Source organism: Cyanistes caeruleus, chromosome 14 (genome assembly GCF_971803275.1).
Source record: "Cyanistes caeruleus chromosome 14, bCyaCae1.hap1.1, whole genome shotgun sequence".
Classification (NCBI taxonomy): Eukaryota; Metazoa; Chordata; class Aves; order Passeriformes; family Paridae; genus Cyanistes; species Cyanistes caeruleus.
The window spans coordinates 14,596,296-14,621,272 of record NC_141714.1 but is presented as its reverse complement, the minus strand read 5'-3'; the positions used below and the strand labels follow the sequence as shown (position 1 = coordinate 14,621,272).

Below are 24,977 nucleotides of genomic sequence, written 5' to 3'. Positions count from 1 at the left end.
CCATCCATCCATCCATCCATCCATCCATCCATCCTCCCTGGGCTGGCTGGACCCATGTGGCTGGGGGAACAGGGAACCAGAGCAGCCAACTCGATCTCAGTGGGATTGGAAACCACAGGGAAAAGACAAAATCCTCAGGAGATCACAGTGGGGGTTTCTCCACACAAAGGTCAAACCTGGAGCTTTGCTGGGAAGGGGAAGCAGGGCAAGAAGACCAAACCCACCCTGGGCTGGGGTGGAGGGAGCTGTGCTGTGCTGAGGGGAGCTGCCAGGACCAGCTGAGCGCCCGTGTGCCCAGGCCCATCTCTCTAAAGGGGACAGATGTGTGACAGGGAGCTCAGCCTCACTGTCCCCTCCCTGGCTTCATGGCATGGCAGGGCAGCTCCCACACAGCCCTCACCTGCAGCACCCCATGGAAGGTGCTGTGTGGGTTTATTAATCAGCCCGTTAAATTATCACAGAAGGAATTGTGACCGGCGTGTTCCCCCTGCGGGGCCCTCCCCGGCAGCTGCAGCACCGGCAGGAGCCGTGACACAGGATCGGGAGCCTGAGGATAATGAGCTGCCAGTGCTGAGCAGGCCATCCCACCTGCCCTGTCCCTGTCCCCGTGTCACCTGCCCCGTCCCTGTTCCTGTCCCTATCCCTGTCCCTGTCCCCATGCCACCTGCCCCATCCCTGTTCCTGTCCCTATCCCTGTCCCTGTCCCCGTGCCACCTGCCCCGTCCCTGTTCCTGTCCCTATCCCTGTCCCTGTCCCCATGCCACCTGCCCCATCCCTGTTCCTGTCCCTATCCCTGTCCCTGTCCCCGTGCCACCTGCCCCATCCCTGTTCCTGTCCCTATCCCTGTCCCTGTCCCCGTGCCACCTGCCCCATCCCTGTTCCTGTCCCTATCCCTGTCCCTGTCCCCGTGCCACCTGCCCTGTCCCTGTCCCTGTCCCCGTGCCACGTGCCCCATCCCTGTTCCTGTCCCCGTGCCACCTGCCCCATCCCTGTTCCTGTCCCTATCCCTGTCCCTGTCCCCGTGCCACCTGCCCCGTCCCTGTGCCACCTGCCGTGTCCCTGTCCCTGTCCCTGTCCTGCCTGCCCCATCGCCATCCCTATGCCACCTGCCTGTCCCTGTCCCCATGGCACCTGCCCTGTCTCTGTCCCTGTGTCTCCTGCCCCCTCCCCACCCCAGCCTGTCGCGGCCGGCTGCCAGGCTTGTCACGGTGACAATCGTCAGGTTTTAATTAGTCTCCAACACGATTCCTGTCACAAACACTCTGCTGGGGGTTGTTTGTTTTAATTTGATCAGGGACAGGCACAGAGAGGGGGAAGAAGGAAGGTAATTAAATTTGACTAAAAATCTTGGAATGCCATTAAAGCGGATGTCCTCATCTGCATAATCCGCTCCCCACGGCGCCCTAAGCTGCCACCAGTTTAGTGTCACTCTCCCGAGGTGTTCCACAGCAGCCTGGTGTGGGTGACTGAGTCCCAGCCAAGGGACAGGGGAACACGGGGGTGCCATGTCCTGCTGGGTCAGGACACCAGGGACACAGTGACAAGGCAAATGGAGCCAGATGTGCCTCCAGATCCCAGCCTCGGGAATGCCAAAGCTCCTGGAGCTGTGGCTTCGGGCCCTGCACAAGGCCAGCCAAGCAGGAGGTGGTGGAGGGTCAGAGCGGGTGTCTCTCCTCATTCTGTAGCCTTAAACAGCAATTTTTGCCCTTTGGTACTTCTCTTTTCCTACTTGTGTTTTCTTGTTTAACATGGAGAAAATAGTGTTCCCTGCCTGGCTGTCCATAGAGCAATTACCTGTAATTATTTCTGCTCATTGGCAAGTTGTTACTAATGATGTTTGCTGAAGGTTTGATTATTATTGCAAATGCTGTTTCTACATCTGGGGTTGGGGCTGGAATGCTGGGGAAGTTTCTGGGGCAAGCAGGTTTTCCAGGGAGGGGTTGTGCTTCATGGAGATATCTCAGTTGGAACCAGAGATTGTGACGTTCGCTTTGGGGTGGGTTTTGTTTGGTAGGGGGTGTTTTTGTTACATTGATAAAATAACAAGTGTGATAAACTCCCACTGGGTGACAAACGGGTTTGATGAGACACAAAAAAAATCCTTTTTTTTGGGATTTGGGATAATTTGGGAAGAAACATGAAATGCCACCAGCTCCTGGCTGGGCTGCAGAGGCAGCAGCACCTTTGGGAGAGCACCCACGGTGGAACTGCCTTTTCCAGAGGCACTGAGGGAACAGCGAGAGCAGGGCAGGGCCAGGGCAGCTCGCCTGCCAGCTGTCCCACAGCACACACAGCTTCAGCAGGTGATGTGAAGTGTTCCTGCCCTAAAAAACGTCTCATGCTGAAATCAGAGTGCCTGCTTGTGTGACTGCCAGGCCAGGCAGGTGGAGTGGTCTTCATCCAGAGAGGGGGGAAAAGCTCCAGAGAAGCCAGGCCTGAGTGAGAACTGAGGGATCATCCCAGTGGCAAACAAATCAAAAGGAAAAGCTGGCTTGGTTTGTTCACACACCACATTACCCCGGTGGGAAGGGGCCTGCGCGGCCGTGCCTGGGACATGACTGCAGAGCTCTGCCATGGAGGTCACACCTTCGAAATCTTGGGATATAAGTCTCTGCCATGAGGTCGCACAAGCCTTCCCGAGCCCCTGGGGTCTGTAACATTTGCTGGGCTGCACAGCCCAGAGGCTGAACCCGTGTGGGGAGGTGTCCAACAGCCCTACATTACCCCAGGCTTGGGAGGAGATGCAATCCCAGGAGCTGGACAAGGACTGCTGCCAAAGGGTGGGAAATTCTTGGACCACTAACAAAGCTCATGTTGAGAAATACAACCAGAGTGTAAAGATGCTGTGACAGCAGGGGGTGGGTGATTGCACTGGGCATCACTTGTTTCTCCTGCATTTTTATTTCTCTCTCTTCATTAGCATTATAATCATATTTTGTATTAATTGCTAAGCTGTTCTTATCTCAACCCACAAAGTTTCCCTTTTCTTTCCCATTCTCAGGCACACATGGGGGGTGGTGGGAGTGAGTGGCTGTGGTGCTGAGCTACTGCCTGGGGTTGAAAGCCCAATCTGAGTGTGGGAAGAGAAACCAGCTCACTCCATCCCCTGAGAAAGTTACTCCAGCCTACTGGAAAACCCCCAGCATGAAGATACTGCTTAAATCCCCTGGGAGAAGAGGGTCTCTCCTGGCTGGGGCTGATGTAGGGCAAGGGGAACATTCTGCACATGAAGAAGTTGCAGAGTGGCAGTGGGCCTGTCCTGGCACAGGTGTGGTACAGAGTGAGGTGCATTTGTGAAGGTGCACACGGGCTGGGGGCAGGCAGACTCCACCAGCCAGGTGCTACCTGTGCACTGAGAGCTGTGGTTGAGCAATGCCTTTAAAGATCCTTCTGCCAGGGCTGAGGCAACAGCCCAAGGATCCCAGGGATGGGGAAATGGTCAGGCTGGGCAAGCATCACTCCTGTGCCAGGGATGGGCCTCACAGCCAGCTGGGATGGCTGCAGCTTCTCTTTGGAAGCAGAGACTCATTAATTTTCCCCAGATACACATTTTCAAGTACCTGTAATGAAAGACAACTGTGCATGTTCCTCCCTGTAATTGGGCTGTTTGCACTCTAAATACAGTACAGCTTCTACCTGACTGGCTAATAAGGAATGATTTTCTCTCCTTTTATCTCTAATTAAGCCAAACTGAGCCTGGCATTGCTGCTCTGCAATCATCTCCCAGTGCAGGGGTTTGCTAAGTTACAGGGATTGGCTTTTATAAGGTTTTAAAAGATTAATCTGTAACAATGTGCAGGGAAAAAACATAAATCTGTTAATGAAACTTGGAGGATTTCAATAAGAAATTGATTTTAAATGTTAGCATCTGCAAAGCAGGGGTTGGAGGAAAACACTCTTGGACTGATCAGCTGATGGTGCTGAGCAGAGGTGGATTTGGGAGCACGGCTGGGATGGCTCCAGCCAGCTTTGCAGAGGCTTTGGGATGTTATTTACTGTCTGCACCCAGCACAGAATCATGCAGAGGGCTGGGGAACCTCTTCCTTCAATCCGCTGGGGACTTGGGACCTGGGGATAGGGACGATGTGGGGCAGGACAGGGTTCTGTGGGAGTGGGGACCCTGAGAGCTCACACACCCCTCCATCAGCAGAGTGCTACCACCCTGCTGGGGCCCTGGAAGATGAGCTGCCAGCTTGGCCTCCATCCCAGTGCTGGAGCCTTGGCCATGGGTGAATGTAGGATGAGCCAGGGCTGCCCCAGTGTGCTAAAAGCCAGAGCAGTCCTGCTGCTGCCAATCCCACACCTTGACCAAGCTAAGAGAGGGATTTTTTATTCTCCAGGCTTTAATCTTGCAGCCCTCATCACCATCATCTTCATCTACCCCAGCATGTTCCACCCCATTCCCATCACTACTTCCAAAACAGCAGCGAGAGGTGTCTGCTCCGGGGAATTCAACAGCACAATGTGGTTCCTCTTCATCGGCATCACCAAAGCTGGACGCTCATCTTCCTCCTCAAGGTGCTCTCCCTGCTGCAGGTGGCAATGCCAGGAGAGCCCCAAACCCTGGCAAGGCCCTGGAGCAGAGCTGGATGTGGGAAATGCTGGGTTTGAGTCTCCTCACCCATGCAGGGGCTGTCCCAAGGCCACACATTGCTCAGCACTGGGCTGCTCTAGTGCTGGAGAAGCCCTGGGCACAGGTTTCCTCATCAGCCAACAGATCTTGTTAGTACTTTATTAATTGCACAGATGGGAAGAGCAGCCCCAATCCAAGTCAAACAACTGCTGCAGTTTCATATGATACAAAAGTCCCTTAAATACAAAATACCCGGCTCTAAGTGAGCATCACCTGGTGCTGAGCTCTGCCACCAGAGTTATATATTAATATTCCACCTGTACAAGTATTTATAGATAGAAAAAAAGAAACACTTTAAAAAAAATATCAGGAGAAATTTCACTCCCCCACATGTTAGTTATATTTTTATATATATATATATAAAATACATATATATATAAAAACACAGACTAGAGGCTGATTTGTGCTTTTTTTTTTTTACCAAAAGACAGACAGACAGTCATGGCCAAACTGACACTGGGGGTCCCCAGCTGATGGGTCGTGTTGCCTTCCAGTTGGAACGACGTCTGGGAATTTGGGTCCCTGCCTCAATGGAGAAACCAGGTCATCTTCTGGGTGCTGACAGCTCTGGTGAACAGTTCCTTCACGAAGGGAAGGAAGGGTGGAAAGGGGAACGGATGTCTCTGCAGGGAGCAGGTGGACATGAGCCACGTGTAGCTGCCCAAAGAGGGGTGAATCCCTAACAGCTGCCCCTCCTGTCATCCCTGCTCCCTCTGGGTACAGCCCTCAACACTGAGGGCGGCACAAAGGGGGAGCTGGTCTGGGGAGTCTCTCCCCACCTCGATGCCTCTTTCAGGCATTGTCCCTTCCCACTCGGGCACAGCTGCCCTAGGGCTCCAGCAATGTCCTGCCCCACACAAATAACGGGTCAGCTGGTTCAGGGATGGCCTTGGAACGTGGTCCATCCACCCCTCCTCCCAGTGACACCCAGTGCAGAGAGAGGGCTTTTAGCCAAGAAAGAGCAAGGCACAGGAGTACAGGGCTGCTTCTTCCATGAATTCAGCACCAATGCTGCAACAGGTTCCATCTGCCCCTTGACAGGTTGGCACTTGAGCTGTACCTATGTATCTACGTGCAGCCCCCTCCTCCCAGAACAGCAGCCTCTTCCACTAGCACAGTGACTCCCTGGCTGTGCCCACTGGGTGACACCACACACACAATCCCCCCCTCGCTGCCCTCCCTCCACTTCCCGACCCCACGCTGCGACCTGCGGACATGGCCCCGTTTTCCCCGCTCGCTCCTCCAGCCTCACTCCATGCTCCTTCCCCCCTGCTGTTGCTCCTGGCTTGTGTGGGGGGCTCCAGCTCCTGCCACAGGCTGCATTAGGGGTCACCCCATGGCCACTCTTTCCCTCCGCTCCCGCGCCTCTCCCGTGGGACACCACAGCTTCCCCTCTGTGGCCACCCTGCCCCACAGCACCCGGGCCGTGGCACAGGACTGCCCAGCCCGGGGTGAAAGGACATTTATAAATATGTGCCTCTGTCTCCTCTCCACGGGCACTGCACCACACCGTGCTTCCTTCTGAGAGCCCCAGTCTGGATCCACTGGCAAGTCCAAGTCTGAAAGGACAGAGCATCTTCCTGGTGCCTCAAATCTTTGTCTCGGGGCCGTTGGGACTCAGGGCTGGGAAAGAGTCTCGGATCCTCACCAGCTCCATGGCACAGAGGTGGCCAAAGACCCGGTTATACCACTCGGGAGACCGGCCCCTGGAGAAGGGAAGAGTGAAGAGGGGTTTGTGGGCAGGAAAGACACTGGCAATATCACGGAGCAGCACATCCTGCTGCAACATCCCCTCTCCATCAAAGGGTCCCGTTACCTGAGGTCAGCCCTGCAGATGTGGGTCACCCTGGAGCGGCCCATGGTGCTGGGCTCGATGAGGTACTGGGACGTCAGCACGATGGCCTTGACACCTCCCTCCACCGGCACCTTGTCGTGCTCCACCGAGAGCGAGCTGAGCAGGCAGGCTCCCCGCGGCAGGTCCGTGCGCCAGCGCCTGCGACCGAGCACGAGTCACCACAGGGCCCACAGCGGGATGGGCCAGCGCGGGACCCCACGTGGCCCAGGAAGGAGGAGATGGGGCTGGAGCAGAGGGGAAGAGCCAAACCGAGCCCAAACCCGCTGCGGGTCCCACTGTCCTCACCGGAGCACCATGCAGTCCCTGCGCGGGTGCGGGGCCATGCTGTCCGTCACGTAGTGGTACACCTCCATGTCCTTGTCCAGCGCCTCCACCACCCTGCTCTGCAGCAGGTCCTCGTCCCACAGGTGACGCTCCCGCAGCACCCGGTGCAGCACCGTGGCGGGAGGGGCCTCAACGTCCGTGGAGACCTTCCACAGGCGCAGAGGGTGCCCGTCCCCAACCTGAGGGCACGAGGTGAGGGTCACACAGACTGTCCCAAGGCAACCCCCAGTGCTAACCCCTGAGCAGCTTCGCTGATGGCTCCCACAGCCACAGAGCAGCACAGTCCCATCTGCTGGCTAGCAAGGGATGGGGTGGGACCTGCTCTGGCTACTGGAGACATCAACCCATGCACATTTCCCTGTTCTCAAGCCACTCCACCCAGTGGCATTTACCTTTTTGCAGGACAGCTCCGTGTTCAGAGGCCCTGGCGTGCTCAGCCACCCCTTGAATTTCTCTGATGACTCTTTGAGCAGGTTCTGGACACTCTGCTCAAAGTAGGAGTGTAAATCCTTGCTCTCCCCCTGGCACACCAAGTCAGCCAGGGGGTGCGGATAAGCGTCTGCGGCCATATAGGAGCTGCTCAGCTGCAGCAAGATTTCGTGGGAGACCTGCAAGCCAAAAGCACACAGATGTCCAGTAAGGCAGAGAGATCCTGTGGGGACTTTGTGAGTGGTCCTGGAGAGACAGACAACTGTAACTCATTCCCCATGGAGTGGGGAGGATGGACATACAGCCTGCACCACCTCCTGCCCCAGGACATAGCTGGGCTTGGCTCCAGGGTGAATGGCTGGTGACTGCTGTCCCACTGAGGGAAGGGTGCCCTCAGCCCGCCCCAGGACCAGCACCTGCTGGCAAGGTCACACCTCCCATGGGCAGTGCTGGGCTGGGACACCACTGCCACCCACCTGGAAAAGCTTCTTGCAGTCAGTGATCATGTGGGAGAGCCCCTGCGTTGCGGCCATGTTCTCATTGAGGTCCTTCTGGTCCGGCTTCCCCATGGTGCCCCTCTTGTGCATGGCCCTGTGGGGGATCAGGTGGGCACCTCTAGACCCCCATGACTCTCATTTGTGTCACAGAGCGGAGCCAACAGCCCCCCATGTCTCTCCATTCCCTGCTGGCCCCCTCCCACAGCTGGCAGGGAAAGAGCACCGGGTACTTGGGGCTCAGCCAGCCCTCACCTGGGCGATGTGCTTTCCTTCTTGGACACATTGAGGTGGAAGATGGAGGGGGCCAGGCACACAGCCAGGTTCCCAGCTGTCATCTGGTTCTCCTCAGCCGAGGCGATGTCGCTCAGGAAGTAGAGCAGGGTCTGCAGCACCTCCCGGTTCTCGTCCGGCATGAGGATGATGGCAGCCTGCACCGCCTGCAGCCGCTGCTCCTTGGACACGACTGCGGGCACGGGCAGCGTCAGCAGGGCGTCCCCACAGCCACCGCCCACCCCCTCCATCCAAACAGAGGGACCACTCCTCCCCAAGAGCCCGAGCTGCCCCAGCCCGGCCCTTACACTGGTAGATCTGCAGGAAGGTGTCGGTCAGCTTGCTGGTGAAGATGGGCTCGGGCAGGTCACGGAAGTACTGCTTCAGCAGGTCAGCCACGTCGTACGCTGACTGCCCCGAGTAGTTGACGTTGTCGGGGCTGGTCTCGTTCATGTGCCGGAGCACCTGGATCCGGGACTTCACCCCGGACTTGCGGAAAATGCCAACCTGCCGGGGCAGAGCAGGGGGTGAGCGGGCACCGGCCTGGGTGGGCACAGGCCTGGGTGGGCACCTGTGGGACAGGCAAAGACACTCCCTCCCCACGGGGATCATCCCTGAACCCACAGGAGACACAGTGAGGGATGGCCAAGGGGATGCTGCTGGGCCCCCACAGAAAATCCCATCCTCCCACTTCAGCACAGGCCACAAGAGGTGAACAACAGGACCCTTAAAGCTTTTTCTTTCCCCAAATCCCAGTGGTGCTGCCCAGCAGCCGCGGCCTCACCTGGTCCAGGCACTGGCTGCGCAAGTAGCGCATGGCCTGCTGGATGCTCTGGGGCAGGGGCTGCCCCGTCCGCTGCACGTTGACGATGGGTGGCACCCCAAAAACCATCTTGTCCCTGTAGTCAGGGACTTTACTCCTCTTCATGAACTTGGGGACAGTCCTGCAGAGTGGGACAGAGAGATGTCAGTGCAATGATCAGTGCCCTCAGCACCCCGTCACACAGACAGCAGTGTGGAACTGCTGGAACACACAGACACACACACATTTCTGCAGTATTTGGAATACAAGCAAGGCAGCTTCCCAGCAGGAATGGCAGCACCTTTTATTAAGCTAAAATATTTTGATACTTGGCTATGAAAAGTCCCACTCTCTAATGTTGCTGCAGCTCTTTCAATGCCCCACACACACCTGCAGCTCCCACAGTGGGAGACGATGCCAGGAGCCTGGGGCTCAGCTCTGGCTCACACTTGCCAGAGCAGACAGCCCTTGGTTTAGCTTTTCCCCCTCCACACCCCGAAGCTGCCCCAGGCTGGGGGCACAGAACGAGCTGCAGCCTGTGGGCTCCATCCTGGCCCCCCTTGCCCCAGCTCACCACGTCCAGGCCTGCTTGTGGGGCACAGAGTATTTCTCCATGATGGCTGTGAGCCGGAGCAGGGAGCACTTCTGGAGCAGGTTGAGCTGTGCCGATGACTGGCGGTTGATCTCCAGCGAGGCTGAGTTCAGGCTGGGCCGGTGGGAGTTCTGGAAGCTGTGCCAACGCAGCTTTCTGGGGACACACGGGACATTCCCAGCTAAGCAAACCCTCTCTGCTCTTCACTCCTTCATGGTTAGTGACACATCACCCTCTGGCACCAGCAGAACTGGCTGAGAAAAGCCACAGAACTCGGCAACAGCCGTAGCTGTCCTGGGGAGAGCCCCAGGGAATACTGGCACAGGGGAGGCACGTGCCCCTTGCGTTTACGCTTGCCATCAATGAAAACCCCTTTAATCACGGGTCTGTGCAGGCAGGCAGGGCTGGCAGCAGTGGCAGTGCTGGCAGTGGTGTCCTGCGGCCACCAGAGCGCACCAGCGGCCCGCGCTGCGCTCCGCTCCCGCACCGTGCGGCTCCAGCAGCGCTGCCCTCCCTCCTCTGCCCCCCGGGAACACGGGCATCCTCTGCCCCCCGGGAACACGGGCATCCTCTGCCCCCCGGGAACACGGGCATCCTCTGCCCCCCGGGAACACGGGCATCCAGCCCCCCGGGAACACGGGCATCCAGCCCCCCGGGAACACGGGCATCCTCTGCCCCCCGGGAACACGGGCATCCTCTGCCCCCCGGGAACACGGGCATCCTCTGCCCCCCGGGAACACGGGCATCCAGCCCCCCGGGAACACGGGCATCCAGCCCCCCCCGGGAACACGGGCATCCTCTGCCCCCCGGGAACACGGGCATCCTCTGCCCCCCGGGAACACGGGCATCCAGCCCCCCGGGAACACGGGCATCCAGCCCCCCGGGAACACGGGCATCCAGCCCCCCGGGAACACGGGCATCCTCTGCCCCCCGGGGACACGGGCATCCAGCCCCCCGGGAACACGGGCATCCAGCCCCCCGGGAACACGGGCATCCAGCCCCCCGGGAACATGGGCATCCAGCCCCCCGGGGACAGGATCGGGCGCTGTTCCCCAGACCCATGGGCTGGGCACCCCTCCCTGCTGCAGCAGCCCCGTCCCTGGGAGCGCACACGGCCAGGCTGGATGGAGCTTGGAGCGAAGAGAAAGTGTCCCTGTCCATAGAAGGGGGGTTGGAACGAGGCTGTCTCTATGGTCCCTTCCTACCCAAACCACCTCGGGATTCTGTGATACCTGCAGGGTCTTGTGAGTGATGCTCCTACCCCCGAATCCCGGCGCTCCCGTGTCTCCATCTCTTCAGCTTCGTTGAGGGAGTTCCCAGTGCTATCAAAGTCACTGGCAGAGGTGCCAACATCCGACATGGACTGTTCTTCGAAATGCAGGTTGGAGGGTTCCCCTCCCGAGTCCGACTCCTCCTCATCCTCCTCTTCCTCGCCCCCTTCCTCCCCATCCAAGCCAGGGAAGACGGCTTTACACCAGAGTTCCACTTTCTGCTGCAGCCCCCAAACGTGCTGCAGGATGTCGTCGAGGTTCTCGTAGGTGACCTCCCCGTCCTTGCAGAAATCCTCGCTGCTGCCGAACTCCGGCACGTTGTCGTAGATGCTGACACGGCTGCCCAGGGAGCTGCAGGAGCCCCGGCGCCGGCGGGCAAAGCCCCTCGGGGAGGACGAGCCCTCCACGCTGCTGCTGCTGCCGCCCCCTCCCAGCCCCACAGCCGCGCTCCCTGCGTTCCAGTGGGTCAGCGAGCTGCCGGCCAGGGGACACAAGCTCTCGATGGAGAGGGATTTGGGGAAGGTGCCGGGCTTGTGGTCACAGGGGATATAGACCAGGCAATCGCCATGGCGAGCCCGGCGCTGGCACTCGGCAGCAGCCCAGGCACCGCCGGCGGTGGTGGCCGTGTTGTAATCCTCCAGGTAGACTCCGCTGCGTTTGGGGTCAGAGCTCCCCTTGGTGTCCCCGGGGCCGAGCAGGCGGTTAGTCCTGTATGATACCGAGAAGAAGTGTTTTTTGCTGTGGAAAGAGGCAGGTATCCCTTTTTTAGAGGAGTTGGTCCTGGTGGCTGCAAGGTCCCCATTGCTCTTCAGAGAGCCCCATCCCGGTGGGAGAGTGGCGCTGCTGCGTGGAGCCAGTCTCCTGTCTGGGCTGGGTTTCTCCTTGTCCTTCCTCCGCAGGGACTCGATCCGCTTCAGGAAGCTACGAGAGCGTCGCTTCTTCAGCTTCTCCTTAGAGCCCTCTCCCTGGCCCAAGGGCTGCTCTGGCGCAGAACCCTCGCTCTGGCTGCAGCTGGAGGCGTTGGCAGTGGCACGCAGAGGGGACGGGGGCTCGCATGGCACGGCCGCAGTGCCCAGCGTGCCGCCCGTGCCAGCCACGCTGCCCACGCTGCCCGTGCTGTGCAGGGACGTGGCCTCGGGGTTGGTGCTGAGGTCCGTGAGGACGCTCTCCCGGCTGGACACCGGGCGCATGGCGCAGCTCGGGGCCTCCGAGCCCTGGGACAGGACATCGGCGGAGCCCACCCGTGACCACCTTTTGCTGTCCCTCTGGAAGGCCCACCGGTTGCTGATGGCACACAGGTCTTCCTCCTCGGAGTCTTCATTCTGTGGGCGGTTGAGAGCAGGGGATGATCAGTCGGTTGGAGCCAAGGAGGGTCAGCACATCCCCCCACCTCAGAGGGGCACAGCCACCAGCATGGCCCCAGCTGGGGAGGGGAGCAGCGTGTTCACCCCCTTAAACCAGCTCGGGACCCCTTTGGCAGTGGAGGCCTCCAGGAGCCACTCTGTGCCCAGGGCAGTCCCAGAGCTCACCAGGACACTGACCCACCATCGTGCACATGATCCCCTGCACCCCTCAGCCCCTCACCTGCCTCGAGCATCCAGGACTTACCTGTTTACGCTGAAAGTGAACATCCAGCTTCATGGAGGCACAAGTGTTCAGGGTCATCAGCCTCCTGCAAGAAACAGGGCGGCTTTACCCTGGTCCCAGCCCATCCCAGCCCTGCTGCAGTCACAGGGATGGCTTTGGTTTCTTTTGATTACCCTGCCTTAGAGCCTTGGCTGTGCTGGTCACCTGCCACCTGCTGCTGTGGCCCCACGGTCACAGGAACACCCAACTGACAAGGGGACAATGCCAGCAGATGGTAGCCAAAGCCAGGCCATGCCCATGCCAGCTGCTGGGGCCACCGGTTCCACAAGTGGGCAGGGGTGGTCTGCTCCAGGCTATAAAAGCAAAATCATCTCAGAAGCTCCTGTGCCCCAGACAGGGAATGACTAAAGGAGCTGAAAGCTCAGAGAGCGAGGGACCTCCCATCACCTTCTGCCTCACTGCACCCAGGAAATGGCACGGGGATCCCCTCCTGCCCAGCACAGCAGCCTCTCTGCTGGGAAACAAACAGCAAACAGACCCTGCTGCTGCCTCTTCTCTGTTCTGGGTGGGAGGGACAGCGTGGAGCCAGCGCAGGGACATGGGTGTGATGACGTGTCCCGAGAGCCAAGGCAGGGCTGAGTCACCTGCAGCACCGAGTGACACATGGCCCATGCAGACCAACCATCCGGTCACTGTCCCACTCTGCCTGCCAGCTCTGGCTTGCTCTGCCCGAGTCCCCCACATGCTGCTCCCTGCACACCACTGCTGGCAGCTCCAAACCTGCAGCTGGGACCAGCATCACACCTGGGAGCATAAATACCTGTTGTTTCCCTGGAACCACCCACCACCAGCAATGCTCCCTGATGTGAACAGCTGAGTTTTCACTACAGAGGGAGTGACAGTGCTGGAGCAGGCTCTGAGCCCAGCCAAGGTGAAAGGCAGACACCCTGCTAAGCCCACCACCCCATCAGGCACTCCCCTGAGCCCACCACCCCATCAGGTACCCCCCTGAGTCCACCACCCCATCAGCCTGGGCTGCTGCCCTTGTCTGTGGCACATCCCTGTGCTGATTCCATGTGCAGAGGGGGAAGGAAGCGTTACCTGCACAGGGATTTGAGGGAATCCTGGTCCAGGAAGCTGTGGTCCTTCTTCACAGCACTGATGTCAAGAGGGAATGACGACTCTGGGGAGGGAAGTGACATCAGTGGCAGATCCCGAGCCAGCCACTCCATCAGGGATAAAGGACAGCAGCAGGTGTGGGAAGAGGAGGAAAAACCCAAGTGGTTGGAGATGACCTGGAGGTGGTGCATGCCCAGGTTCCCAGGTACATTTGGTGAGGGTGATAAGATGCCCAAGGGCTTCCCTTCAGTTTCCTCCTCAGCCCTGTGCACTCAGAGACAGCTCTCCTGGGATCATGCATGTGGGACCTGGACCTTCAGCCCCAAGGGTCTCAACCCATCTGTTCATGAAGCCATGGAGCATGATCACCACGGGAAGGGAAACAGGGAAACCCTTGGAGGATGTGGGGAGTTCTGTGGACAGAGGCTGGAGAAGGGTTGGTTCATTCAGAGACTCCAGCACCAGCTCCTTGCTGCCCAGCTGTGAGCACTGTCTGGGGCCAGCACCTGGGGCTGGGTGTCCCAGCAGGAACCCAGCCTGTCCTTGCACGTGGGGCCTGCCCCCCAAAATAGGTACTGGCAGCAAACAAGCTGCTCCTAAAGCCATCACTGGGGAGCTGGTGCTGCGGGGGGCGGGGGAAGTGCCCGGCAGAACAATGGCCGTGGCTGCGGCCACCAGAGCCTCGCTTCCCGCTATTGTCCAGCCAGACGGGACCGGCTGCAGCCGCCGCTCCTCGCACCAGCCGGGACCAGGATCCCACCATGGATCCCAAACACAGCTGAGCCCGAGGCAAGAGCCACCACCACAGCCACCCTGCCACCGCCCTGGGCGCCTGGCACAGGAGCTGGCAGTAGGAATCCCAGCCGGGCAATGCCCATGGCCAGTGCCCAGGGAGGCACAGGGATGTGGTTTGCTCCAGGCAGAGCAGGCTGGAGTAGGGCAGGGGTTGTGGGAGTGGGGAGGGACGGAAGGAGGGAGAACATGCTCGTTCTCCACGTTACCTACACTGGCTGCCCCTATGCTCCCACCCATGGCAAACATTCTCTGAACCTCATCAGATCTGATGGCTCTCCAAAGCCTGGCTGCCCGTGGCCAAAGCAGCCGCCCCAGGATTCCTCAGAGCCCTGCCTGAAGGGGAAAAGTTCAGGAATGCAGGGAAGTTAACTGGCTGGTTCTCCAGGCCATGACCAAGAGCTCAAAGTGTTACACACAATCACATAATCAGTGAGCAACCCCTCTGTCCCCTCCTCTCCCTGGAGCTGTGGGTGCTGTCCCTGCAGCCCCCCTTGGAATCCGGATGAGATACAGGCTCTGAGCAGGCACAGAGCAGGGTCAGAGGCAGGAGGCAGCTCTCACCTTCGTACAGCTGGGCATACTGGGGGAATCCCGCTGCCCGGAGCCAGTCACACGCTTTCTTGGCTTCGATTTCTGTAAGAAAGCAAAGCAGCAGCCTGAGCATCCCAGCAGCAGCAGCAGCAACACCCTGAGAATGCAGACCACCCCCCCAGAGCCCTGACACCAAGCCCACGTTCTGCACAGAGCAGAGGAGATGCACCCTGCAGAGCCAGTGGTGGTCCTGGGCAGACACAGCTCAGCTGCAGCTCTCTGCCAGCACCGGGCAAACAGCAGGGGGTGACAGTGATGCCACCTAAATGACAGGGCCACAAGACAGTGCTTTAACCTTCGGATGAAACTTTTTGTTTCTGAACCCATCAAACCAAACACAATTCTTGGCCAGGCAAGAGAGGAAGATCTTTCTTTGTAATCATGAGTTCAGAGCTCGTCAAAGCTCAGGGCTGATCACTTCTGCAAACATCCCTGAGCAAAGGCTGCCAAAGGAGCCCTTCCTCCCCACCACCCAGCCCTCCCCACCTCTTCCTTCAAGCTGGTGTTCATCCCAGTGGCCACCAAATCCCTGGTGGGGGTTCTTCACCCCTCGCCCAGCTGGTTCCCACCCCTCACACAGGGATCAGTCATCACCCAGATGAGCCCATTCAGCAGCCAACAGGATTTCCTGGGAAATTCCTGTTTAGAGAACTTGAGGGAAAACAGCCCAGAGCTCCCGCAGCCACAGCAAGTCATTGCCAAGTGTCAGCACCCATCGGCCCGATGACATTTCTACTGCTGAGGGTGACAACATTTGACCTCAACGGTAGAAAATGCCTTGGCAGCCTCAGGGTCTGGTCTGCCCCTCCCAGAGGCACCACCCGGCACTGAGTGGGCTGAGGCCAGACCCACCCAGCACTGGAATACCCTGATTCCATCCTCATCCACCCACTGCCTCGGGCCAGAGCTCTGGCTACAGTTTGCATTCCCAATTCCAAACTTAAACGCAGTGAAAAAAATAAAAGCTCCAAATAAGCAGCTCAGTTCAGGACAGGACCAAGCCAAAACCCCTGACCCAAATACTTGGCAAGTTTTGGTAAGAAAGTTTCAGAATGAGCATCTGGATCTTGGTCCAGACCTCACAGCTGTCATTAGCTGTGCCATGAGTCCTGCCAAAACCCAGGGCTGACCCCTCCTGCCCCCAACAGGGCTCAGACCCAGCAATCCCAGTGAGGAACTCAACCCTGGAGCAATCCTGGGTCAGCTGGTGCATGTGGAGTACCACATCCCTCCCAAAGAACCCAGCACCCCGTGGGGAGGGCACCCCATGGCTGCATCTGTCCAGCAGGAGGGCACCAAGGCTGGTAGTCCCAGGAATGCTCTTTGGCCACGCCAGCTCTGGAAGCAGATCCATCCCACACTCCTGGAGCAGGCAGGACCCAGGGACAGGCATTTCCCACAGCCCCTGCCAGTTCCCACTCCTGCCCGACTCCTCCACCCCTTCACACCCAATGGAAATCCCGTGGGGTCAATCCCAGCCGGCGACTGCAGCTCCGTGTGCCCCCAGCCATGAGCAAAAGCACCAACCTCCCACCTGTGCTGTGGATCCTGCCCCAGGAATGGGTCTGGCGGAGGGCAGCAGGAGCACGGCCGTGGCTGAGCTCACCCCTGCCCGCAGTGGGGCTCAGCTGGTACCAGAGCATGGCTGGGCACAGCCGGGGCCACGCTGGAGCCTGGTGACACCCAGCGTGACCACGGCCACCCCAGCAGGCTGGGAGCAGCCCAGGGCTGCAGCAGGATGCTCTGTGCAGGACTGGGCTCAGCCACCCATCCTCGTGGTGGAAATGCGGAGTCAGAGCACGACATTTCCTTCCCTCCTCCGCCTCCCCCACACGCGGGCTGGCAGGGGGCCAGGGCCCCAAACCTCCACCTCTCCTCTCCGGGAACCAGGTCCAGGCTCTGCCTGCTGTGCCAAGTCCTGCATCCCCTGGAGCCCCTCAAACAGGGAGAAGCCCCCTAGAGCAGGGGGGGCTTTGGGCAGCCCAGGCTGAGCCCTCCTCGTGTGTAAGTGCTGTCACAGAAAAGGTTTCCAAGTGTCCTGTCCCAGAGGGAGCCAGCAGCCAGCTTCCTCCTCTTCCCGCCCTTCCCACGGACGTGCTTTCCCAGGGAAGTGCAGGAAAGGCCGGGCAGGCAAACACTCCTGCCGTGGGGCACGGCCGGACGCTGGGCACAGGGGCACCCATTCCAGCCGCGTTCCCAGCCCTCCCTGTCACCTCTCAGGAGCCTCACCTCGGGCAGGGTGACGGGACCTGGGCCCAGCACACATCCCTGGCTGCAGCCTCCACTGGGAATCCAGCGTGAGCCCGGGGATTGCTGCCTGGAGACCCTCCACCCTCCAGGCAGCAGTGACAGAGATGCGTTTCCAGCATCTCCAGATGCCAGGATTCTCTGATGTCTAATATAGGCTCATCAAACACTATACCCACCCTCAGCAGGGCACAAAGAGCCTCTCCTTTCCTCCACTAGTCAGAAAACAATTTCCAGGAGCTTATAGCACCTCGGTATTTTTGAGATCTAAGGTTTAAATGGTGCAGAAGTTGTCCCACTCCAGCTGCATAGCAGGAGGAGCAGGCACAGGGTACAGGCAGGGTCTGTGCATCCCTGAGAAACCAGGGGATAAATCCCACAGCTTCCTGACTGCAGGCAGGGAAGGTAGACCAGCAGCCCCATTACATTCCATGCTCCAGAAGAAGCTCCCCATGGGAGATGAGCCCTCAGGAAAAGCCTTGACAACCCCACAGCAGAAACCAACACCAAGACCTTCTGTGGAAAAAGCTCCCAATGGTGCACAATCCTATGAGCCACCAGAGAATCCTCCCCCAGCAAAGCCTCTGCCCTTGTCCAGCAGCTGTTGAGGCTGGATGGAGTTTCCCAAGGAAAAGGTATCCACAGCAGCTCTCCCATCCCTGCACCCAGCAAGGGGCAGAGATTGTAACCCAAGTGCCACCATGGTCCATCAGTGGGTCCAGCCCCCCCAGCCAGGACACCCTGACCCCCAATACCCCCAGGAGGGGGTGGAAATCAAAAACGAAGGAAGAGAAGAGGCTCCCATTGTTCCAGAAGAAAGGGAAGAAAACCAGCACTGAAGTGGAAAAAAAAGGGACAGAATTCCCCAATCCCCTTCTTGCAGTCACTGCGCTGTGGCATTTCCCTGGGGCAACACACTGGTGGCTCCAGCAGGAATGGCTCCTGGCTGTGGAGTGTCTGGGGCCTGATTGCTCTCTCTCAAGTGCTTTTGGTGCTCCATCCACCTCACCCTGGCCTGGAACAGGCCTGGACAGGGAAAAGTGCAGGACATTCCATGAAAGCTCTAAAATGAGCAACACAGAACACTGGAGGCCAGCAGAATTACAGGCAGGAAAGCCACTTCCCAGAACCCCAGCTCTGCACTTTCACTTTAACAATCAAAGCTGACAAGAAGTCCCAGGCCAGGCTCTCAGCTTCCCACAGCAAGGTTCCAAATCCCCATAAAACGTCCCACACAGCCAATTAGTGTGTGAGGAGAAAACCCCGCCACAAAATCGCTCGCACGTTACCTCATGGAAAGCTGGAAGCAGCTGCTTGGCACTGCGGGGGAAGCTTCAACCCCAGCACCAAGGGGAGAGAATTGCTCTTTTTTTCTTTCTTTTTGATGTGATTTTTTTTCCATCCTGCCTGAAAGTAAAACTGCCTACAACAGGGACTTTCCTTCTCGGCTGTAAGCAGAAGTTTCTTGTCTGTTTATTACAGGAATGACAGAAAGTCCCAACACGTCTCCTGAACCAGGGGGATGTGCCTTCACTGCTTGAGAGCACGAGGAGCTGAAGCAGGTGGCCCATGGGAAAGGTGTATCCCACCCACACCAAAGGTACCAGGGATGGAGGGACTGACTCTGCCTGGAGAAATCAGAGCTGCCTTCCTCCCCAGGGCATCACTCCCACAGCAGCCAGGGGCCAATCCCAGACCCTCACGGTGGGCTTTGGAGGAAGCCCCCACGGTGCCCTCCTGGCACTGGGCAGAGCTGGGACTCACTGCCCACCCAGCTGGGCTCTTGGGGCAGGAGGCACAGAGCTCCACACAGCCACGGGCACCTCCTGCTTCCAGCTCCACTCAGCAAAGCACAGGGATTTGGGAGCTGCCAGCACAGACATGGACAGGGCACATGGACAGGAATGAGGAATGCTCTTGGATGTTCTCCCAGACACGGCAGGTTTCCATAATTAACCTTCACACAGTAAAAAGGTCTCGTAAGCTCTGAGAACTGCTCCTTGCTATGACACCAACCAGGAATTGCTCAAATGCCTCCTTCACCTCCAGCCCTGAAATGTCTGGTCCAAGGGCATCACTCCTTGGGGATGGCACCTGGCAGGGGGGATGGCAGCAGAGCCCTCTGCCACCCTGCTCCTGTCCCAGACAGCTGCTGGGAACATGAGGGACACCCCGGGGTGAAAATGATCCTAGAGGAATTGCTGGATGGTGTCTGTGAGCACTGGCTGCTACAAGCCAGACAGGAATCCCTCTGGCCACCATGGGGCAGGGAGACTGCAGCTGTTGGGTGTCTGGATCAGATCTGGATCATAATCCATGCAGGCTGGGCATGGAGAACCCCAGCAGCACCACCAGAGCTCCCCAGAGCACTCCCCCACCTTATCTGTGCCCCACCCATCCCTCGGCTGGGCTCCAGGGCTGTGTGTGACCACCCTTATCAGCTGAATGTGGTAGCTCTCATTTCCTCCCCTCAAACGAGCCCAACAGCAGCCTCAGGTCTGGTTTATTCTGTTCTAAAAGCTCAAGCAGCCTTTTGTACCCACAGTGTGCAGAGCTTTGTGCTGCCAGCACAGGAATGGGGCCACCAGGAAACCGAGGTGATGCTGCAGCACCAGCCAACAGCAGCTCCTGCCCTCACCTCACCTGGGACAGGAGGTGGGCTCAACCTGCCCAGAGAACACCTCTGCTTCCACAAACATCACTCAGAACAACCTAATTTCTGGTTTGCAGCCAGTGCTGTCTTTAATAAAGGTGAGAGAGAAGCACTGAAGCAGACATATTAGCCACAAAAAAAATAAAAGATGTGTAAGATCATGGAATGGTTTAAGCTGGGAAAGCCATTTCAGATCATCCAGCCCAGCACTGCCAAGGCCACCACTAACCCAAGTCCCTTCTTCACACCCAAACATCTTCACAGACCCCACAGGGCAGGGTTGAACAGGGCACAGCCACACGCAGGGGCATGGCATGCACAGCAGGGAAGGACTCTGGGACATGCCAGCCGATGGATACTGGCAGCAGGACCAAGTCAGTGTCCCCTGGCACTGCTGTGATGGCTACAGGAGTGTCCCACAGCATATTCCAGATTCCTGCTCCCCCAGGCAGCTCCTCAGAGTCCTGTAGCCCCTCTGGCCCACAGCACACCTCCTCCCAGCAGCTCCCGAGCCCTCGGGAGCAGGAGCTCTGCGGCAGCTCGGGGGTTACACGTCCTGCTGCTCGGGCTGCAGCTGCAGAGCAGATGTCTGGGGGGAACAAGGGATGGAAAAAGAGAGGAACAGAAACAAAGGGCCAGGAAGGTGAGGACCCTGATCCGTCCTTGCCTCCCCCACCTGCATTTCTGCAGCTGCTCTGACCCCAGAGGAGCAACAGAGAGGGCAGGACTGTCCCACTGTGCTGGGAGCACACAGCAGCAGCCCCCCGTGTCTGAGGGGAAGCACAGCATGGAGGGAACCTGGGGTTCCATCTCTGAAATGGAAAAGCAAGCTCAAAGCACTCAGCCTCTGGCTCCAGCCCACCCTGTGCACCACCCCAAGAAGGTCTATTGGTGCCAGCACAGCCACCAGCCACCTCGGTCAGATCTAGGCTGGGGGTGAAGTTCCTTCCTTCTCTTTGGTGTTTGCTGAAGCCAGAAAAAAAATCCAGAAGAGAATCCCAGAACAGTTTGGGTTGAAAAGGAGCTTAGAGATCTCATTCTGGCCCTCTGCCATGGGCAGGGACACCTTCTATTACCCCAGGCTGCTCCAAGCCCCGTCGAGCCTGGCCTAGAACACTTCAAGGCATGAAGCACCCACAAGGAGCAAGATGAAAACAGCTACTCAGATGCTGAAGAAAATCCACCTTGCCCATCCTGTAGTCCACCCCTTCTAGAATAACACTGTTTTCCTGTTGTCCATCCCAATGACCTCACAAGTGCTTTGTTTGGATAAGCAGACACTGTCGCTCTGAGGGCAGCCAGCAGCACCAGAGCTTCAGCAGGACCAGGCACGGCATCCATCACCCCCCCCAGGTACCAGCCAGGCTGCACCTCCCCATGAGGAGCCCTCACATCGTTTCTTTACACAGACAACAGCAGAAGTCCAGTTTCCACCCCCTGGAAGAGTGTTAAACCCAGCATGGACTGAGGTCAATGTCTGGAGTACTGCACGAGACCCAACACCAGCCACCACCAAAGGCCAAGGAAGGCCAAGTCAAAGGAAAACACCAACAGTTCTGCTAAAGAAACAGATCCAGCAGCAGCTCTGGCTCTGCAGGGAGCTCTCAGCTCCAATCACCCATTGGAGCATTTGCATCTCCCATGGATGTGACCTGGTGCAGCTGCTCTCCTGCTTCCCACGCCGAGGAACGACCCCCAGCTCCTACTGCTAAATTCAGGCACTAAAGAACAGTTACTTCCTTAACACACAAGGGAATTCCCTCCTACTTGTATGCATTTATTTGGCATAAACACGTGTGTTGCCAGAGGAACCCATGGAGCAGAATTCCCTTGTGGTCTTGCTGCAGCTTTTTCCATGCTGTACAGAATCACAAACCCACCCCGTTCCTGGATGAAGAATGCTCATGCTCCAGCAGCTTTGGTGGGAGCCCTATGCACCCCAGGGACAGTGAGCCCAAACCACGGCTGTCACCAGCCAGTGGCCACTGCCACAGCCCTGGCACAGGCACAAGCCCTCGCAGGAAGGAACAGGCACTGAATTCCCAGCAGAGGCACAAAGGGTTACTTCAGGGCTCTCTTCTTCTCCTCTTAAAGGCAGAAATACAAAAACAACCCCAAATCAAGTATTTACCAACTCAGCACAAGATCCTGCCTCCTTCCCCACCAGCCCCAGCTTTGGTTTATCGGCTGGTCCCTGCTGCCCAGGGGAAGTACAGGTGCCTGCATGTGCTCCTTGCTGAGCTCCTGAAATCCCATCCCACATCAGGAAGATCTGCAGAACTCAGGAGTTTAGCCCCAAGGAGTCCTGGATGTGCAGCTGAGCAGAAGACCCCCCTCAGCTCGTGGGGGTGCAGGCACAGAACCCCTGTCCCTGCAGGGACCCCTCCAGGCACAGCCCCACATGGAGGCATAACCCAAACTCCAAGTTCCGGGACATTTCTCAGGGGGACACAGGTCTGTGTGCACAGGGGAAGGACTGTCACCAGCTCACAGGTCTCTCCCACCAGGATCCCCTTCTGCTGCACCCCAAACCCACTGGCACCGCTTGGGCATCGCTCCCCACAGCTCCGGGGGCTCCAAACCCCGCTCTCTTCTCATTCCTCCTCTCCTCCTTCTGAAAACTGCTTTGAAATCAGCGAACTGGTGTCCCAGGCGATGCCACATCCCAGAGGTGGCACCAGCCCCACCGCACCCCTGGCCACGCCGCACTCACTGCCCGGCAGGGCCGGGGTCGGGCTCGCACAGGGGGATTTTGGCCGAGGCTCAGGAAACAACCGGAGATGAGGAGGAACTGGCATTCCTGCTCCCCGGCTTGGCTGGCTCTGCCAGAAATAATCCCAAATATCGCCAGGTCCTTTCCGTGGGGAGCAGAGGGGGAAGGGGAAGGCGCAGGCGGTGTGACCGATGCCAGCCCGTGCTGTGGCACTGCCATCGCCCCTCTGATCCCTGTCCCGGTGCCACCGCACTGTCCCAGCAGGGCACCGGGCTCCCCGCACGCCCCCCGGAGCTGCCGAGCATTGCACGGGGAAAAAAAAAAAAAAAGGTGAAGGGAATTCTGGTTTTCGAGAAAAGATTACAAAACAAAACAAAACAAAAAACCCCAACAACAACATGAGCGACACCTCTGAACCCTGCCCTCGCCCCGCTGTGTAAAAGCCAGAGCAAACCCCCCTGCTGCACAGGAAACGCTGCTTCCAAGAAAGCTCTAACAAGAAAAAAAGGTCATTTTACAGCCTTTCCCACCTCCCCCGAGAGCGTTTTCTGGCTGGAGCCTCCCCGTCCAAACACAGAGCTGCGACACGAGCAGACTCACCATGGCAGGAGCTGTTAATCCCGGCTTTGTTCATTGGAACCCGTGGATTAAATGCAGGAAAAAGTATCAGCATGACCCCCAGCCTCCTTCACGCCCTCCTCGGCCACCCAGCACCGTCCACGGGCGGCAGGAGACCCTCCCGCAGGCAGCCCATGGCAGAGCTGCAGCTGTCCCCTTGGCAGGGCTGTGCCGAGCCGCCGTGTCCCCGGCGCACAGGACATCCCGGCCCGCACGGCGGGGGTGGAGGCGGCAGGGAGGGCTCCATCCGCTCCCAGCCCCGTCCTGCCCAGCCCGGAGCCCGGTGAGCCGCAGCTTTCCCTTCCAAGCCGAGGAATAAAAGGCTGAGAGCACAGCAGGGCGGTGGCGTGCCGGCTCCAGGCGCTGGGAGCGGGGCCGGTGGGGAGTCCCACACTGCCCGGCAATACACGGGGATGGAGGAGAGGGGTGGGCACCCCAAAACCCCCCTCCCGTCAGCAGACATCAACTATTCGAAGCCGTGAGCCTCAGCTGAGGCTCCTCTCGGCCGGCTGCCGGCAAACGGCAGGAGCTGCCAGCAGGTTCTGTGTGCAAGGCATGGGAAAACTCACAGCCAAGGCTGGGCTGTCATAAATTTCCCAGTCTCTCAATATACCAAAGAGAAATAAAAGCTCAAAAAGAACAGCAGTGCCTGCAATCTGAGATATCCAGACAAAACCACCCAATTCTCTACAAATTTCTGGTCTGTGCTGAGCCCAGTGTGCTCCACCTGCCCAGGGAATGCTTCCATCCCACACAGCAGCAGTCAGCTCACCTCTCAGCCCAAAGCAGAGGGGTCAGCATGGTCCAAGCTGGAAGCTGTGGTTGACACAGGATTGGTCTCCGCAATGAAAACCACATTCCCTGTGCCTGCACTTCCCAAACCGGTGCTTTGGCACAGATCATTCCCAGAATGAGCTGTGAGACCCCCACAGCTGAGCATCATCCCACCTTGCTTCTGATTCCCGGTGAGAAACACCACAGGTCCCTCATCCCTATCCAGGGATGTGGCATTGGAAAACATCCTGCCTGCCCTCAGCTCCCACCTGGCAGGTCTGACCCAGGCCCCAGGGAGCACCCCAGACCCTGCTGTCCTGACAGGCTGTGACAAGGATGGAAGCTGAGGTAACAGGCCAAATATCATCCCAAAAACACGGGGGACAGTGAAACCTGTACACAGGGGTGGAAACACATCAAGAACATCAGGTTCAGGGAGGTCACTGAGTCAAACAGGAGCACTTGGTCTACCTCTTTCTCTGTCCCCCTTTCTCCCAACTGGAAGGAGATGTTGTTGGGGCTGGAGTTGAAACTCAAGGCTCCCCTTTCTTTATGGAGCTAACAGGAGATGCCAGGACAGCAGGACAATGGCATTTAGAAGAAGTCTTAAAGGATGCCACAATTTTCCAAAGGGACGAAGGAACATTTCAAAAAGTGCAGAAGTCTCCTTGCCAGGAATGTGGGGAATGTCAGGGAATATTATAAGATAGGACGCTGGCCTCAAGCTCTATTGGAGACTTTTGTGCTGGTCTGACAGTCAAGATGCTGAATCCCAATGGAAGACCAATCATAGGAATGGCAGAGTCAGCTTACATGGTCCCATCCCTCTGCCTCCCACCAGAGAATCCAGCACAGCCAGGTCTGCCCGTGCCCCTTCCCACAGCCAAGCCCACCATGCACCCAGGCATAGGCCAAAATGGGGCTCTTTACATAAAAAACAGAATTTCTGAGGAGCCAAGGCAAGCAAAGCTTGGCAGGACACCAAAGAGAGCTGTGGATCGGGAAGGATCCAAGGATCCACAAAGGAATCTGGGCTATTCCATGGCTAAAAGAATCCCAAATCCAAGACCTTTCCTGTAAGCCAGGTGGAACACTTCCCAGACACGGTTCAAACAATTCTTCCTCAGTTTGGTTAATTAAGCAAGCACTTCCCAGCCTTCTGAGGGATTTACAGGCGCAGGAGCTCACACCCCTGGCACAGCTATTG

General features: G+C 58.1%; 1 protein-coding gene across 9 annotated transcripts in view; it reads right to left on the bottom strand.

Annotated features, from left to right (window-relative positions):
• Window positions 1-6,079: 6,079 nt before the first annotated feature.
• STARD8 (StAR related lipid transfer domain containing 8) overlaps window positions 6,080-24,977 on the bottom strand; it is a 40,173-nt gene continuing 21,275 nt past the window's right edge. For 3 of the 9 annotated variants that reach the window (XM_086850952.1, XM_023925967.2, XM_023925968.2), the window contains exons 2-14: window positions 14,736-14,807; window positions 13,362-13,443; window positions 12,282-12,345; window positions 10,635-11,995; window positions 9,385-9,558; window positions 8,793-8,952; window positions 8,317-8,515; window positions 7,991-8,201; window positions 7,718-7,832; window positions 7,205-7,420; window positions 6,774-6,991; window positions 6,450-6,626; window positions 6,080-6,339 (exon numbers count right to left, since the gene is read on the bottom strand). In XM_086850952.1, the coding sequence (XP_086707078.1) occupies window positions 6,222-6,339; window positions 6,450-6,626; window positions 6,774-6,991; window positions 7,205-7,420; window positions 7,718-7,832; window positions 7,991-8,201; window positions 8,317-8,515; window positions 8,793-8,952; window positions 9,385-9,558; window positions 10,635-11,995; window positions 12,282-12,338 (3,006 nt within the window). In that variant the 5' untranslated portion in view covers window positions 12,339-12,345; window positions 13,362-13,443; window positions 14,736-14,807 and the 3' untranslated portion in view covers window positions 6,080-6,221. Of the gene's footprint in view, window positions 6,340-6,449; window positions 6,627-6,773; window positions 6,992-7,204; window positions 7,421-7,717; window positions 7,833-7,990; window positions 8,202-8,316; window positions 8,516-8,792; window positions 8,953-9,384; window positions 9,559-10,634; window positions 11,996-12,281; window positions 12,346-13,361; window positions 13,444-14,735; window positions 14,808-16,292; window positions 16,506-22,978; window positions 23,167-24,977 lie in introns of those variants that run through there. The other 6 variants (XM_086850953.1, XM_086850954.1, XM_086850955.1 and 3 more) reach the window with 5 other exon arrangements.